This window comes from Sarcophilus harrisii, chromosome 4 (genome assembly GCF_902635505.1).
Source record: "Sarcophilus harrisii chromosome 4, mSarHar1.11, whole genome shotgun sequence".
Lineage (NCBI taxonomy): Eukaryota > Metazoa > Chordata > Mammalia > Dasyuromorphia > Dasyuridae > Sarcophilus > Sarcophilus harrisii.
The window spans coordinates 416042488-416060439 of NC_045429.1; the positions used below are offsets into that span (position 1 = coordinate 416042488).

General features: G+C 35.0%; 1 protein-coding gene across 4 annotated transcripts in view; it reads left to right on the top strand.

Annotated features, from left to right (window-relative positions):
- Positions 1–17952, top strand: part of MAGI3 (membrane associated guanylate kinase, WW and PDZ domain containing 3) — a 213284-nt gene that overhangs the window by 108892 nt on the left and 86440 nt on the right. For all 4 annotated transcript variants that reach the window (XM_003769791.4, XM_023503475.2, XM_023503474.2 and 1 more), the window contains exons 3-4: positions 2989–3108; positions 10606–10815. In XM_003769791.4, the coding sequence (XP_003769839.1) occupies positions 2989–3108; positions 10606–10815 (330 nt within the window). The remainder of the gene's footprint in view (positions 1–2988; positions 3109–10605; positions 10816–17952) is intronic.

Below are 17952 nucleotides of genomic sequence, written 5' to 3' on the forward strand. Positions count from 1 at the left end.
ACTTTGGGCTTTGAGGCAAAATAGGGAGCTACAATAAAGTAGACCACTTCTAAACTTAATAGTAACAAACTGAATGCTTTAAGGTTAGCAGAGCACTTTTGTCTTTTTTAATCCTCACAGCAACTCTGTGAGGGAGGTGCTGTTATTAACTTCATTTTACAGATGAGGAAACAGGACATATAGAGATTGTGACTTGCCTAGAGTAAGTAAATGATAAATTTTCAGCTGGTAAATACCTGAGATTAGATTTGAAATTGAACTCGGGTCTTCTGATTCCAGATCCAGTCCTCTGTTCACTGTGCTGCCTAGAAACATAGGAACATACATAAACATATTTGAAAATCTTGATTTTCTTAAATAATTATGATAAAATAATTTTATGCTTCATGAACATGTATTGAAATACTTTTTTTTTTTGGCCTTTATTTTTATTTCCAGTGCTTAGCACAATATGTGGCATATGGTAGATGCTTAATAAATACTAATTGACTGACTAATTATATATAAGTGATATGTGTAAATGAGGTAGATTGGATGTGTTAGGTTATAGGAATAGAGAGAATTGAGAAACTGAGAAGTTAGGATATTTGAGTAAACAATAGTGTGTGTGTATGTTGAAGTTTCCTGGAATGAGGGCAAGAATTGGGCTGGAAAGATTATGACCCTCAATGAGGTACTGGCCTCATTGAGAAAGGAAGGAGAATATCTAGATAATAGCTACCAGAATCTTTATTGGGTGATAAATTTGAACTGATTGAACCTCAGAGAATGAGAGGTTACTGAATAATGGTAATAAAGAGAGTCAGGAAGTAGCAAGTAATATGAAAGCATTAATTATTTAATACAAGGAATAATGTCAAAGTAACACTGCCATATTTTTATCACAAGTTTTTCCTAGTTCTTCTTTGCTGAAAGCAGTAAAAAAATTTTAAAACTTCTTTACTTAAGTTAGATTTTCACTTAAAGGATGATTTAGCCTTATTTTATATATGTAGCCATTACTCTAGGTCTTCTCATCTGGATGGTTAGAATAGTCCCTTAGACAGTCTTCTGATTCTAGTTTCTCTCCATTTTGTCTTCCAAAATTTGTCAATGATGTTCCTAATGTACAGTTCTAAATATGTCATTCTCATAGCAGTAAACTCAAGGAGTTTCCTATTGCTCATTTGATGGAACAAGTGCAATAATTATGATTTGTTCATTTTGTGAACTTTAGTTTTAGATTCAAATCTTGTTATTCCATACATTTTAGAAATAAGTTCAGAAGTTAATGTTCAAGTAGCAATAACTGGATGAATTATAAAAGTAAGCAAGATGGGTAGCTAGGTGGCACAGTGGATAGAGCACCAGCCCTGAAGTCAGGAGGACCTGGTTCAAATGTGACCTCAGACACTTAACACTTCCTAGCTGTGTGACCCTGGGCAAGTCACTTAACCCCAATTGCCTTAGCAAAAAAAAAAAAGTAAGCAAGACATTATAAAAAGAAACTGTTTTCTTCAGTGTAATGTGCACTTTTTATATAGCTTGGTTCCAAAACACAGTAACATACTTAGAGTCTCACAAGTAATATCAGAAATGAAATTTGAATCCAAGTTTTCCTTACTCTTAGCCTGATACTTTTTTTATGAAAGCTGTTCAAATCAAGCAATTTTAACATTTTATGAATTAGGCTAAAATATTCACAGCCTAGAATTTTTTCTTTATTTTCTCAGTGTAATATTTAGTGCAAGTCTTCTGGAAAAACCTTTTCATATATATATATATATATATATATATATATATTTGTAATGTTCTCTGGCTTGGTTTTCTTGGGGGTCTTTGAGGCCAGTCTTCATTTTCTGTTCAGTAATCACCACAAGAACTGCCAGGTGTTAAAGTCCAAATCCTTTATTATCTCTTTCAAAGTCTTGTCTCCTTTCCTGGGGCCCAGTTAGCTTTCTTAGAGGCCTTCTAAAGTCTTGGTTTCAGTGGAGAAAATGAAGGATAGTCCTGCCACCAAGGTGGTGTGAGATGGGATAAATGAATCTAAGTCCAAGGACTTCAGCCTCCAGTCTGATTATCTTCTGTAGCTCTCTCTGAATTGAACCTAGCTGAAGCTTCCAGCTTATATGCTCCACACTGAGTATAAACCAATCATTATATTACTAGGAAACCATTATTTGTTGTAAGATTAAATCAGTCATACTGAACTTAGAGAACTATTAAGCATCATGCTAAACTAGATAACCATTGTCTCATCAATTCCATTGAATTAGTACTTTTTAAGAATCCTTGTTTCAAGTTCAGAGTTCTGCTCCATAGCATATATTTTCACTTCACATAGAATGTAGGTTTAGGTTGGTGCTTGGGAGGTACATTATACATTGAATAATAATAGCTAAAATATTTACATGGCACTTTGTAATTATTTGATTCTCAAAATTAACCCTGGGAGGTAGGGCTATTATCATTCCCAATTTTATAGATGGAAACTGGGGCAGAAGCCAAGTGAATCGCTCAGGATCCTAAGCTGGAAAGCATCTGGGGCCAGTTTTGAGCTCAGTTTCAAGTCTTACAGCTTAGTGAGTCACTTATTTCACTGCCTAGTTGTCTCAGGATCAATAATATGGCATGAAGACAAGGCTGATGAGATGGGAGTTTTCCTCTTCTATCCATTGTGTCACTTTCCTTTCCTTGTAAGCAATGATATTTGAGAATTGGGTTCTTTGTTGAAGTTTAATAAAAGTATGTGTTGGTTTTTAACCAATTAAACTTTCCTGATACTCAGACTCAGCTTTTCAGAGTCTTTGTAGTTTTGAATTTCATAAATTCATGTTTATCTTTATTTTTTAAATTCTCTTTTCTCATCTATACATTATTTATTGTCCTAGTTTCAATTGAAGACTTTTTTGTGAGTATCATCAACAGTATTTTTGTGAGCATCGTTTGAATATTTTGTAAGCCGAAACAAGTTTTATAATTGGACTTGTCTCTTTTTATCCCTTTCAGGCACCACGAGAGCCCCCAGAGATGGGGAAGTCCCAGGGGTAGATTATAACTTTATTTCTGTTGAGCAGTTCAAAACACTAGAAGAGAGTGGAACACTGTTGGAGAGCGGAACATATGACGGTATGTGGCCCAAAATGCTTTTCCTCCAGGAGTGTTTCCAAATGACAGGAAGCACCTTCAGCAAAATCTGACCCATGAAATACAAAATGTTTGTGAATGTTTTCTTCCTGTAGAGGATCCGTTTTCTTCACTGAGATGACTTTGATAAATTACCAAAAAACATTGAAAAACCAAGAGAACTTGTCTCTGATACAGGGTAGAGTAAGAATAAACAGGAAAAATAATTTTAAATTATTTGAATGAGGGAAAGATAAAATAAAACTAGGATTCTATTTAATTGTAGAGAGCAAGGTTGGCCCTGAAGAAAAGTTTAGAAAAATGCTCTTTCCATCACAGAGGCAGGAGAATATTGCTTATAATATTGTGCATAATCAATGTTGGTTTTGCTGAACTTTTTTTAAATCTCTTTTTTAATCTTTGTTATCAGGAATGGCTATTTAGGAGAATGCAGAGAGAGATATTTGGAAAATGAGTGTGATGTAAAAATAGATCAATATGAAAATAAACTTTTAAGAAAAAACTATTAAACTAAAGTACTATATCATATAAAAAAATTGAAAGTGAGCTGTTCATTAATAATTCAGGCTACCTTATACAATATATACTTTACTGATTCCTAGTGAATTGAAAGGTATTCATTTTATATTTTATGTGTGTGTATATTCTATTATATTATACATTTACATATAGCTTTCAGATTTCCAAACTACTTTCTCCAAAGTAATGTCTGAGGAGTGTAGGTATTATGCCCATTTTACAGGTGAAAAAACTCAAGCTCAGAAGTGAAGTGACTTAACATAAAGTTGCACAGCTGATAAGTTTTAAGGACAGAAGATAAGTGGCATAGATGTCTGACTATCAAGAATGATGCTTGAATTTTTCTATTCATAAGAAACACTAGCAATTTATGTCTCAATTTAAATCATCATTTTGGTTCTGAAGCTTGAATTTTTGTTTTGTGAATTAAGGAGAGGCCAGTGGTTGTGTATATGTTGTAAATTATCATAAATGTAGCTTGGTTGTCTAAAAATTAGCTAATATTTAAAGAGACTGGGGCAGCGAGGTGGTGTAGTGAATAGAGCACCAGCCCTGAAATCAGTGGAACCTGAGTTCAAATCTGCTCTCAGACACTTCCTAGTTATGTGAGCCTGGGCAAGTTTCTTAACCCCACTTGCCTCAGGGGAAAAAAAAAGATTTAAAGAGATTGTCACTTGCCTATGGTAAATTAAATCCATAATTCATTCTAAGGTCAGGATTCTTTTCACTAAATCATTCAGCCTCTTTATCATTTTGATTCTTTACTACAAGATCTTCACTTTCTAATTTGAGGAGTATCCCAATATCAGCATTCTCATTTTTTTTCTTATTTTTTTCTTATTAACAATTTCCTCTATTCCCTGAGCAATTCTTCTTCACCAAATTGGCTGACTTTAATTGGCTGAACATAGTATCTTCTTGTTGGTTGTCCCCTACTTTAAGGTACTAAGAGAACACTAGTAACTTACAGCCTATATATTTACCTTGCCATCTGTACAAAATTTTTAAGGATCATCCATACAAGAATCAAGGGTATCTTTAGTGAAGGTTTTGGAGGAATAAGAAAAGTGTAAATGAGTAGCTGAGCAAATCTTTACTCTTTGATAGTTAACCCAATGAAATAGAGAAAATAAGATCCCAATGGGCATTATTGTTGATTATGAAAAACATTTGATTCAGAACAGCCTTATTCTTTTACAAGATGTCACATTCAGACAATCAGAAGCATGCAAGTACTTTGAAAGACCAGCAAAAGAAGTAATCGTGTTTAGCAGACCTCAGACGAAGCATAAAATAGGGAGATGCATACTTGGTAAAGGCCTTTATTCTGATGAAGAGCCAGTATAGAGTCCAAGTATAAGAATGATGTTGATAGTAAGGGTCTTCCTTCAAATGACATTTTACTGACTGTATCAAGCTCCTAAATATTACAAGCCTCCTGGAAGACATCTCTAATCATTCAAAAGAGTTTGGCTCTTCTATTCACACAAAAAAGACCAACTAGATGAAAAATATCACAAAAAGTTCTTGTACATCAGTGTATGGATACCTAAACACATACATACATACACACACACACACACACACACACACACACACGACAATACAGATGGAAAATGAATTAGGCCCACAGTTAAATAGGAGGCAATAAGACTGGCTTTCCTTTGGGAAATTGCACTGCTTCTTCAGTGACCCCAAACTATCAATGAAACTAGAAATAGAGTTTTATCTTTTGAATACTACTATTGTATGAATGTCACTGTATGGCAATACTACATAAAATATGACAGTCTTCAAAGAATCAAAATTAATATTACAAAGAGGAACAAGAGTATAGAGTATATTCACTAGAGTGAGTAGATAGCAATGCATAGCTAATTAAGAATTCTGAAGAACAAGAATATTATAAGGAATGAGGTGCTAGGAAGAGATTTATGAGCTCTAGTCAAGGGTATAGTCAAATTATATCATTAGTACACTTTCTATGATAGGTGAAAGTAAGGAAAAGTCCTTACCCCTTAAGTTGGATCCCTTGTGGTGAATCTATGGGAAGACATGAGCAAAGGTTGCATTAAGATGGACAGTGATGGAAGGATTTCAGTCAATATCATTGGAAGGAACTTGCACACACTGGCTATAAATTTTTCCTCCGCTTTTGTGCTTCTCTCTTAATCTTGACTATATTGGTTTTGTTTGTGCAAAAACTTTTTAACTTAATTTAATCAAAATTATCCATTTTTCATTTCATTATGTTCTCTAGTTCTTCTTTGGCCATAAATTCCTCTCTCCTCCACAGATCTAAGAGGTAGACTATCCCTTATTCTCCTAATCTGCTTATAATATCATTCTTTGATGTCTAAATTATGAACTTATTTCAACCTTATTTTGGTAGAAGATATTAGATGTTAGGATGAAGAACAGGAGTTGGAGCTACAAATTAGAGAGTTGAATGATTGACAGATTGTGATAAAATAAGGGAAATTATGATATGTGAACTTTTTAGTATATAATGTGATATAAGTAATAAAACAGCCAATTAACAGGAAACAAGTAATTTTTCCAAATACATGAAAATATAGTTTTCACCATTCACCTTAGCAAAACCTCGTGTTCCAAATTGTTCTCTTTCTCTATCCCCAATCCCCTCCCCAAGGCAGCAAGCAATCTGACATAGGTTTTTTTGACTTTCATATATCCCCTTATCTCACTGCTAGCTGCATAGTAGGCACTTAACAAATGCTGCTAGTTTACTGTTTGACTATAATTCTGTCCCTTCTCACTTCTGGGTCTCTCCCTCCCTCCCCCCCTTCCAAATTTCAAGAAACATTCCCTAATTTTGTCATCTCCACTTTATCCTGTGTATATAATGTATGTAGTTGTTTACATGTTCTTTTCCCCATTAGTTTGTGAGCTTCTTGAAAGCAGGAACTGTTTTTTGCCTTTCTTTGTGTCTCCAGCTTTTAGCCTAATATCTGGCACATAGTTGATGTTTAATAAATGCTTGTTAACTCTCTTCTGATAGATTTGCATTTATTCAGCCTGATTCTTTGAGAGGTACTAAAAGGGTCATAACAATGCTTTCATATCTGTACAGGTTCAAAAAAATGTTATTTGGTAATACAGGAGTCATTCATTTTTTGAGCACCTAGTATGTCTGAGACATAGAATGCAATACAAAACTAGGAAACATGTTAATAAATTTTTTTTCTAAGAGGGAAAATAATCCATATTCCCCCATAATTATCATGATGCCCTTCTAGGGTGGCATTTAGATGGTTCTGGGATCTTAAAGACTGGAGCTTTTACTGTTCCTGCCAATCTGGAAGGCTGTAAGTGACTGGCTGTATGTCATCTGTCTAAGGATCATCCTTGTAGAAAGCAGAAGGTTCATTATCAGCTTGGGCACAGACACAGAAACTTAGGAAGTATTTTAGTGGATTACACACAGAGACAAAATTAGATCCTCAATTATAACTCTTAACGTGAGGGATATGGACTAGACTTGTGATTTCATTGGCATTGAGAACTTTCAAGTCAGGAAATTCCCTCTTCCAAAGCAAGCCAGCATCTTCTCTATAACTAATATTATAGTGATTTGTCTAGGGTGTGTGGGAAGGTGTGAGGGTGGGGAGAGTCAAACTTAAATATAGATGGGGGTCATGCATCCCTGTGGGCCATAGTTTTCAAATGTAAAGTTATGTTTTATTGTATTTTTATTTTTATTTTTTGTTAAATATTTCCCAATTACATTTTAATCTGGTCCTGATCATACTCAGGAATGCCACAGGCCACATGTTTGACTCCTCTGGTGTCTTGTTCGGGCTCATACAGCCAATATGAATCCTAGATAGGACTTGTACCCACCATGATATGCAGCTTCTGTAATGGTAATCCCCTAAATATGGAAGGACTTCACAGAGTACAGTGCTTTCAAATTCCCAGCAAAGAAGCAGCAGAAGAAAAGAATGAAGTTACAAATACAGAAAACTTAGGCTTAATATCAGGGAGAAAAAAAGTAAAATTTTCCATTATATTTATATATATATTACATTATTATTATTCCAATTATATTATTTTAATATTATAATTATTCCAGTGTTAATACCTTAGAAGATACTGGGTTCTCTCCTCTTCTGAAGAGGCTCTATTCTCAAGAGGAACATGTTCATGAGATTCTTCTTTCAGATATAAAGACCTCGGGGAGGGTCTCATCCCCCTCATCAATATTCTTTGATTCTGATTGTGAGATAACATTTGATCCCCACAGTTTTTTATTTTTGTTGTTTGTTTTGTTTTTATACTGAACTTATGATTTCATGGTTATAAAGAGGTCTCAATTCCTCAGAGGAAAAATTCCTCAGTGTAATTTGGCACTTGCTTTAACAGATAGTTTTAGAAACTTGACCAGGGCAGCAAGAAGTCATAGTCCACATGAGCTTCGGGTCTCATGGCCATTATATCTAAGCAACAGGACATAAACTAGGTCTTTCTGACTCTGAAACCAGTCCTCTGAACACCAAGGGTTTTATATTACCACAGGAGTTACTGCATCACTGTGTCACAAGAATCCTTACTGCTTTTCTACAAATGACGAAATGAAGACATGAAAAAGTGTAAAAACACATCTTAAATGGGTTAAAAAGCACTTTTCTCATACCAGCCCTCTGAAATTTCAAGTATTACTATGTCCTCTTTTACTGAGAAGGAAAAAATGAGGATCAGAGAAGTCATGGGATTTGCCCAAGCTTTATTCAATGTCAGAGCAAGGATTGGAGCTCAACAATACTGACTTTGATGCCAGTGCTCATTTCTCTACATTATGTATGTATTAAGAACCATGAAAAGAGAACAAAGTGCTTTAGGATTGTAGACGAAAGATTACTTTGGGCTTGTGTGATCAGCTTCATGAAGGACACAATGATATATTTGAGCCAGACCTTGAAGGGTATGTAGTGTAGAATTTTGATAACTTGAAATGGAGGACCTGCTTGGCAAAAGAAAGAGTTCAAAGGTGACAAACATAGCATATTTGTCAGGAATTGTGATAGTTTAGCTGAAGCAAAGTTTTTGAATATGAGAATAGTGAAAGATAAAATTGGAAAGGTAATTTAGAGGTACATTTTGAAGAACTTCAAATATAACCAAGTAAGGAATTTACATTTTGTTTTGTAGTCAATGGGAATTTATAGACTTTTTTGAGCTAGAGTGGGTTATTTGCATATTAGGATGGGTTGGTAATTTGAAACACTGACTTGAATTCCAGTTGTTGATATGACATAGAAAAAAGGTAATGGTCTGAGCCAAGATGGGAGCATTGGGAGAAGAAAGAATAAAGTGGATAGGAAAAATCAGTATGGCATGGCTGTTCATGAAGATGAGAGCTGTGTGAATTGGAGTTTTAAATGTGACTAGAATTTTCAAGACTGAGAAAGTAATGGTGCTATTAGCAGAAATAACATTCATATAAATTCTCTCTCTCTCTCTCTCTCTCTCTCTCTCTCTCTCTCTCTCTCTCTCTCTCTCTCTCTCTCTTTCTTCCTCTGTCCCTCTCTTATTGTCCCTCTCTTTCTCCTTCTCCCTCTCTCACTTCCCCCTTCTTACTCCCTCTCCTTCCCTCCCCTCTCTTTTGTTCACCTCCCTCTTTGTCCTCCACTTTGTCCAGCCTCCTTTCTCTTCTTCTCCCTGTCTCATTTTCATTGTTTTATATGAGATATTAGAAATTTTAAGAAATAATCATTTAAATATAAGTACAAAAATAACTTCTAAAGCCAGATTTCCAAAAGTGGTTTGTATTTCCACCATCCTTCCTATAGAATGAGTACTTGAGAGCTAATTACATTGTTCTAGGTTTATCTATAGATTGTGATGATCAGTTTATGGTTCATGCTAAAAGCAAAGTTTGAGTTAGAATTTCCTTCCAGAGAAACCATCAGCCAAAACTCTGAGAGAGCTAATTTATCTCATATGGATGAGAGTGCCTTAATTAATTCTTCTAGAGAGCAAAAGCTTTTGCTTGGATGACCTGATTCATCTATATAAGGGAAAGAGTATTTTATTTCTCAAAGCATAATTTGTTTTATTCCACTATAATATTAGCATGATTATGATTAATACAAGGTCAAAATGCATGGTAACCACCAACTGTTTGTACTAATAGTTCTGATGAGCTCTTTCCTTCTGTACTTGGCTCTTTGATTAAAAATATGTATAAAATTGAGAAATTAAGATATTTTATTTTTTCTTGATAATTTATTTCTTCAAAAAATGCTAATCCTTATAATAACATAGTAAAGTTAATGTTTTCTGCCTTCATGTATGAGCCAATATTGAACTGTATAATTAATGTCATTACTTGTTTGATAAAGTATTAAATGAAATTATGTCATTAGGATGTACAAAATTTTTATTTTTAATTCTGTACCACTTCTGTAATCTATAAAAAGATTCTAAATGTGGATTTTTAGCTTCAGCGTCCTTACAGATTTTAGGTTTCAACAAAATTATTAATTACATTACACATTGGAACAAAATTGATTAAGGTTAACTAACTCTTTACCTTTTATTTACCTAATTCTGTTGTATAGTTTACATAACGATATTAATATACTTAAAATTAACAAAGGAGAAGCAAGTAAAGTTCCTCATCTAGAATTATTTGTATTGCAATCACTTTGGAAATAAATGCATTATTCTCAAGAACAAAATTAACTTCTGCACCTTAATAAAAATAAAGGGCAGTTATAGGTAACAGCATTTATAATTCAGTAATTACAGGTTGTATATAATTTAGTATGCAGCAAAGTAGCCTAATTCTATTTTAAACAGAGCATCTGCTTTTAGTCAGTCATCAGAAACCAGTCCCTCTGTAATAATATCATGCAATGCAGAACTGAGTGAGCTACTCATGATTGTTAATATTCTCATTCTGACAGTGTTATTGCTGTTTATTTTATACATCAGGAAACTTCTATGGAACTCCCAAGCCTCCAGCAGAACCTAGTCCTTTCCAGCCAGATCCAGTTGATCAAGTCCTATTTGATAATGACTTTGACACAGAATCTCAAAGAAAAAGAACCACATCAGTCAGCAAAATGCAAAGAATGGACAGCTCTCTTCCTGAAGAAGAAGAAGAGGAAGACAAGGAGGCAGTTAATGGAAGTGGAAGTGCAGGTTTGTAATTCCTTTGAGTTTGAATTTCTTATTAGTATATTTATAGATTGACTTTAACATAGCACTAAACTGTAAGTTGTTCACTTTTTATAAGGCAAAAGGTTAACAGTATTCCAACTTTTTGTAGGTTTACGATTATCTACCAATGTGACATAATAAGGCAAAGGAAATCACTATAGATAGTATATTAAATTCTTAAGATGATTTCAAGAAATACAAATTTAAACTGTGAAGTTACAGAAATAATAAGCTATTTGTATCTTTGCTTAAGAGGTTTCTGAAATTAACGTCTGACTCCTAAAAAAGAATCTTGATACTTGTTTCTTCCCTTTGACTTGTAAAGAAAATTTAGGTAGGTTAGGAAACAGATACAAAAATAGAGTTAGTAGAGATCTAAAATCACAATAGGAAAATTAACTTGAAAGTTGACCTCTTTCTCGGCAAAAATTTCACATTGGTTCCTTTATTTTTCATTTAGTGAAAAATCGTAAGATCTTAGTGGAGATTACCCACTACTCTTATGGACCCTTATATTGTAGAAATCAACTAAGAGTTAATGATCTCAGATCAGAAATATAGGTAAAAAACAATGGAGTCATGGGGAGAACCTCATAAAAATACTCTTTAACAAATATTTCTTCCCCATCCCATGGCTAAATACTTGAATCTCTTTTCTTAACTTTGGAAGGAAACTTCCTAATTGGCTTCCTTTTTTGTAGTTAAAAATAACCGGTTTTTCCCTCAGTTGCATCCTCTGACCACAATCAGAATGTATATAAAGAAATAAAGATGTCTGGTTGAGCATAGGTATTGTTTGTACAGAAAACACTCTGCAAAAGATGCCTGTTAAACAAGCAAATGGATGGGGATGGGATTAGAGAAAGAAGTCTTCTGTTTTCTCACAATTCTCACAGAGGGTAATGTCAGGCACTAGTTGCCTCACACTCTATTCATGGCATTCCATCCTTATGACTGCCCTTAGCTGTTGCAGGTCAGTCCAGCTTCATCCATGGGCTACCATTGTTTGGGTCTTTGATATTTCCCTCATTTATGTTGAAAAGAGAGAGAGGGAGGAAAGAGAGAGAAAAAAAGTAAAAGAGTGTGTGTGTGTGTGTGTGTGTGTGTGTGTAATCTCTAAGTTTAGACAAGGTCTTGTAATCATTTAGCTGATACCTTGAATTGCATTTACCAGGCCTCAGATATGGTCAAGACTGCTCTCTCAACTCTTTGGAATAGTCCCTCTAAACAGTCTATCTATAAATAAACTCTTAAGATGTGTGTGAAGAGCAGCAAAAATCTAGGTTTGACTGGAATGAAAAGTGCTTGAAGTTGAATATTGTATAATAAGGTTGGAAAGTTAGATTGGAGCTCAAATGAAAAAAATTTTATATTTTATCTGAAGGAGAACAAGATACTATTGGAGTTGATCAAGTAAGGCAGTAACATGGTCAAACATAGAGTTTAAGAACATCTCTTTTTTAGCTGGAGAGGTAGGAGACTCTCTAGAGGCAGGACAGCCTGTTAAGTGGCTGTTAGAGTAATCTAAAGCATAAGTCATTAATAAGTGAACAAACATTGATTAAACAACTGTTTGCTAGACACTGATTTGGTATTAGAAATACAAAGACAAGGCTCACTTTCTATGAGTCTTGGGACCTGAAATAAAATAATGTGTACCTGATTAAAGAGGGTCTTTATGAAAGATGTGCAGGTAAAATTCACAGGATTTTGGAATTGAAAGAATATGGGTAGTGAGGAAAAGTGAGGAGAGGAAGTTAACTCTGAGGTTGCATGAATGGAAGAATCCAGTGCCCTTGAAAGAAATAGAGACATTCAGAAGAAAAATGGACGAGTTTGGGGAAAGAGATAATGAGTTTTGTTTTATACATGCTGATTTTGAGACAAATATAGGACATCCAGTTCATAAAGTCTAATAGACAGTTGTTGATGTGGGGACTAGAGTTTGGGGTGGGGTGGGGAGGAAGGGAGACTAAGGCCTCAATATATAGATCTGGGAGTCATATGAATAGAAATGATTATTGAACATTAAATTACCCAGAAAGAAGATAAAAAGAGAAGACAATGACAATGACAGAGAATGACAACCTCTTCTTGGTAGCTAAGAGACATGCTAGATGCACTGAGAAAAGACAGCTCCCAGGCAACCCACAGAGAGCCATATCCAAGAAAACTTTGTGAGGAACCCTTTAAAGGAATAAATGATTGCTGGTAACCAAGATATGTAAATTTGCCCTTTGGCCACATGCTTTATTTACATTTGAACCCATTCTTCCCAGGAAATATTTATTTATTTTACACACACACACACACACACACACACACACACAAGAAATAGAAGATAATTTTGGAAGGACATGAAGGATTTCATGTAGAAAATGTGTTTTAGCTCATTCTTGAAAGAAACTAGGAAGGGGAAGCTATTTGGTGTAGTGGATACAGCACCAGGACCTGAGTTCAAATTGGCATTAGACACTTAACACTTCCTAGCTGTGTGACCCTGGGCAAAGTCACTTAACCCCAATTGCCTCAGGAAAAAAGAAAGAAAGAAAGAAACTAGGGATTTTAGCCATGAAGAAGTAATTCAAAGGATTAGACATGCAAAATAGAGGAGAGAGGTAGATAGGGATAGATATTGCATAATACATGTTGGAAAGGTAGATTCGTTCCAGGTTATAAGTAAGTGTTAAACAGAGGAGCTTAAATTGATTTTTTGATAAATTGATTGAGGAAGAACTGTTGGAGGCTTGCAGAGAGAAGAAATCCTTTGGAACAACCTCTTTGGAGAGTGTGAGAGAATCATTTAGGTAGGAATAAATAATTACCTTGCTTATTTTTTATATGGGACTTCTTTCCTTAGATATATATGGGCCCAGACTCTAGTTTTAGATTTGAAAGATGATATAACCAATTTGATTTATGTAGCCATGACTTAAAAAAAAATTCAAGGTTTACTCAGTTGATACACATGAATTTGACAAATATTACACATTTAAAGGGATCTTTTTAAATTTCAAATGTGAATATATAGGCAATTTTTAATTATCTTAAAAGAAATTGCTGTATACAATTTATTTTCTTGTCATTTTTAGGTTCTTATTGATTTTGTCACCTATTCTATTTTGGTATGGACATAATAGCACCAATATTTGTTTTGGTCCATTTAGAAGAAAGAACATTTTACATTGGAACACCCATTACTTAATTACTCAAATAGCAATATTATAAGAGGGAGGCCTGTTATGTTTAAATTATGCTTGAGAAGTCAATGCTGTATGGATTCTTCATAATGAAGCAAGCAGAAAAGAAAGCTGCATTGTGTTCTAGTGTTGTTACATTTCATGTTATTGCTCATCTTAAGGGGGAGATATTGTGAATTTCTAAAACATTAAATGTGTACACATTCAAATTTAAATGTAAAAATACTCCCAAATCAACCTCAAATAATACCTTATTACTCCTCCTCCTTTGCATCATTCAGAGCTGATGTTCTTGTTCATTCATCTGGCAGGGTCCATTCTTCATGGCAGCCAAAGTGGACAGAAGACTATTTTGGATTAAAGCTTTGCCTCTCATGTATCATGCTTTGTTGTCTCATCAGCTTCCATAGATTTTATTCTCTCTCTTAAGTGCCTCCTTTTTAGTGAGCTTAGTGCACAGTCTTCTTCACTAACTCATCATCTACTTTCACATTAGGAGATTTCAACTTAACATGTTGACTTTTTCCATAATTACTACCCTTCTCAGTTCTAATCCACTCAACTCCTGTGAACTATCCTATGCTCTAACTAGGCAACACGCAAAGATTGTTGTCTTTTATCTTTACCACAAGTGTTCCACTTCTACCAATACCACTACCTAATAATAATAATATTTTTAAAACTTTAAGGTTTGTATTTAACACTATCTCATTTGATTCAAGAACTCCAAAATACAAAACAAATATAATCTGAATTTCATATCATTCCATTTCTCCCTATGATTTATCACTCCTTAATCCAACCATTCCCCTGCTCCTTAGTACCATCCTGGGTCATCATCCCTGTTCTGACTCTGTTTTCTCAATCTCAGTCTTTTAGTGAATCACCTAAGTTCTTTTCTGTCTCATACTTGAATCCTTTGTTCTTTTGTCCCACTGCCACTTTGTCCCAAGCCCAAACTTGGATCGCTATGCCTCTGCCTTTTTCACCGCTACTCCTATGGTACTAAACAGAACTGGAAATCAGGCAACTATGCAGAAAGGGGCCCCTAAAATTTTATTTACTATTTACTGGGTCCTTCCTAATGAAGGCGATCTCTTTTCTTCACTATTTGTTTCCTTATATAATTCACTACAGCCATGGTTCCAAACTTTTCTTTTCAACTATCATAGCAAAACCTTCCTCTAACTCCCTCTCAGCTGAGGACCCTCAGTTTTACATTTTACCAAAAAAATTGAAACTATTCACCTTACGCTTCCTGTTCTCTCTCTCTCCCCTAAGATATGATAGTAGCAAAAAGAATTTTTAGGTAGCCAATACATATCAAAGGGATTGGGGAGGGAGAGATGTTGCAATCCTAGTGTCAACTCAACTTGAAACAAGGTGAAAACTCAAGGGAGATGTCAGAATCCTGGTGTTAACTCAATGGAATTGATACAGTGCTTATTGATTCACACCTTAGAGTGAGTGAATCCTTACAAGGTGATAAGTTGCTAATACTGATAGACAATAATGCTTGTGTTCACACCTTTAGAGAACTCTTATAAGCAAGAAGTATTTAAGTACTCATTGGAGTTCACGCAGTTTGGGAGATTTCAGGGTTAAGTATGAGATATCCGAATTCACACCTCCCTTGAAACTCTCAGGGCCAGAGAGCACTCTGGGAGAAACCCATAATCCCATTCTCTTAGAGGAGGAGTTACTTTGGGAGATCATGTATAAGAAACAGATAGAGGTTCTCTCGGGAAGTTCAGCTGAATTAGATTGAAGAAGGGAGCGTTAGTCAGTTCAGCAGCAACCAGATTCACTTTGTCTCACACATCTGTGGTGGCTGGGCTCCTGCCCTTCCCCCACTGAGACCAAGCTGGTCTGAAAGGCTCTCCAGAAAGCTGCCCAGCCCCAGGCAAGGAGGTGCTGGCTGGAGGCTGAAGAAAGCAGAGACAGAAGCAAGGAACAGAGAAAGAATGAAAAAATTCTGGCAAACTACTGTCTTGGCTACCTATATAGGAACTTTGACATTACTCACTTGATCTGGTGAATGCTGTGCTAATTTGGAAGCCCCTTTCATTTAGGGCCCTCCTTAGTATGTAGCCTAGAGAACCACATAGACCTCTAAGTAGTTACAAATAAGAAAGATCACCTGGCCAGTTTTATGCTATTATCTAATTATAAAGATTTTGCATGTAATTTCACTGATTGGTGAAAGAGTACTATCATTACCATAGCTGGACCTAAGAGAAATCCTTTGTTGGCCTTATCTTTGTGTATAAAGTCTTCTATAAAGTTTCCATCTTCTGCAGTCATTGCCCTGAATGAAAGAGTTTAAATAGAGTCATGGTTCCCCAGAATGAGACCCTGAAATAGACTTTTCATTTGCAAAGCAGTTCCAAAAGAATGAATCACTTTTTGATAAGTTGGATGATCTTCATATAAAGCAAGGCTTTAAGTACTTCCAGTGATTTTTGTAGGACAATCTCCAGTTACTATTTTTCAAGTTGTCTCTTAGTAGACAGCATCTTTTCACCATCTCATAATATCTAAAGATATTAGTGGATTTATAGGAAATGCCTAATTTATGTCTCCTCTTTTTGTTCAACAAGGCCCTACCCTGGGTTCTCAACAAATCTGCTCATCATTGAGCAAATTCAAGTAGTTCCTTTTATTCAAACTGCATTAAGTATGCAACCTAGAAAATCACTTAAGTGTCTGAGCAGTTATAGATATGTGAGTTAGCCAGGTTTGCTCCAGTATTTGACTGGGCAGGTGATAGGGCTCAAAGGGAATACATGTCATCTCCTCATAGAAGAATATAATTTATTGATCCTTTTTCATTTCTGATGATTGTTCCCCCATGTTTACTTTTTGTTGGTTTCTTTTGACTTCTTTGCACTTCAAAGTTTCCATGTAGCTCTGTCTTTTTATCAGGAGTCCATGGAACTCCTCTAATTAAAAGGCCATTTTTTCACTATATGATAATATTCAGTTTACTGGGCAAGCTGTTTTTTATTATAAGTTTACATCCTTTCCTTTTTGGAATATTGTATTCCAAGATGCCTGCTCTTTTATGGGGTATTTGCTAAACCTGAAAACTTTGGATTGTGGCTGTCTTTTTTGGGGGGAGGGGGATTTTCAAGTTGGGGTTTCTTTGAGGAGGTGACAAGTATGCTCTTTCTGTTTCCACTTTGCCTTCTGGTTCTCAGAGATCTGGACAGTTTTATTGAAAGATGATATCTGAACTCTTTTTTATTGGATTTTTTTTGGGGGGAGGGGGTGTCATACTTTTCAGGTAGTTTCAATGATCTTTAAAATTTTTTCCCTCAGTTTGTTTTCTGGATTTGTGTTGTGCAGCACTTTACATTATATTCCATTTTTTTTAAAGTTTTTTTTTCTTTTAATATTATTGTTTTCATGGAATCATTAGCTTCTGTTTGGACCATTCATTTTCAAAGAGTTTGTTGCTTGGTCAAGATTTTGTACCTCTTGTGCCAAGATATTAATTCCCTTTCTTAATTCTTTCCTAGTTTTCATTTTTTTCCACCAGTTTTTCTTGTATCACTCTCATTTTATTTATAAAAAAACTTTTTTAAGCTCTTTTAAAAAGAACGCTTATTTCCAGAACTCTTCCAGGAATTCTAGTGAGATTTTTTTGAAGCTCTACTTATAAATGTTATGAGGTCATACTCTTGTAGGTATATGTCTTGCTTTTCTTTCACCATAATACTTTTTATGGTAAGATTTATTATTGTTGTTGTTTATTTATTCTTCCATCCTACTTTTTGACTTTGGACTTAAGGTTGGGGTAGGGTCCTGGGCACTTCATTAGGAAAGCTCTAGACTGGTCTTATTGGATCTTCCTTGGATTATTGAGTGTTGTCTTCTTATAGGATAATCATGAATAGCTCAGGCTGAGAACTTGCAA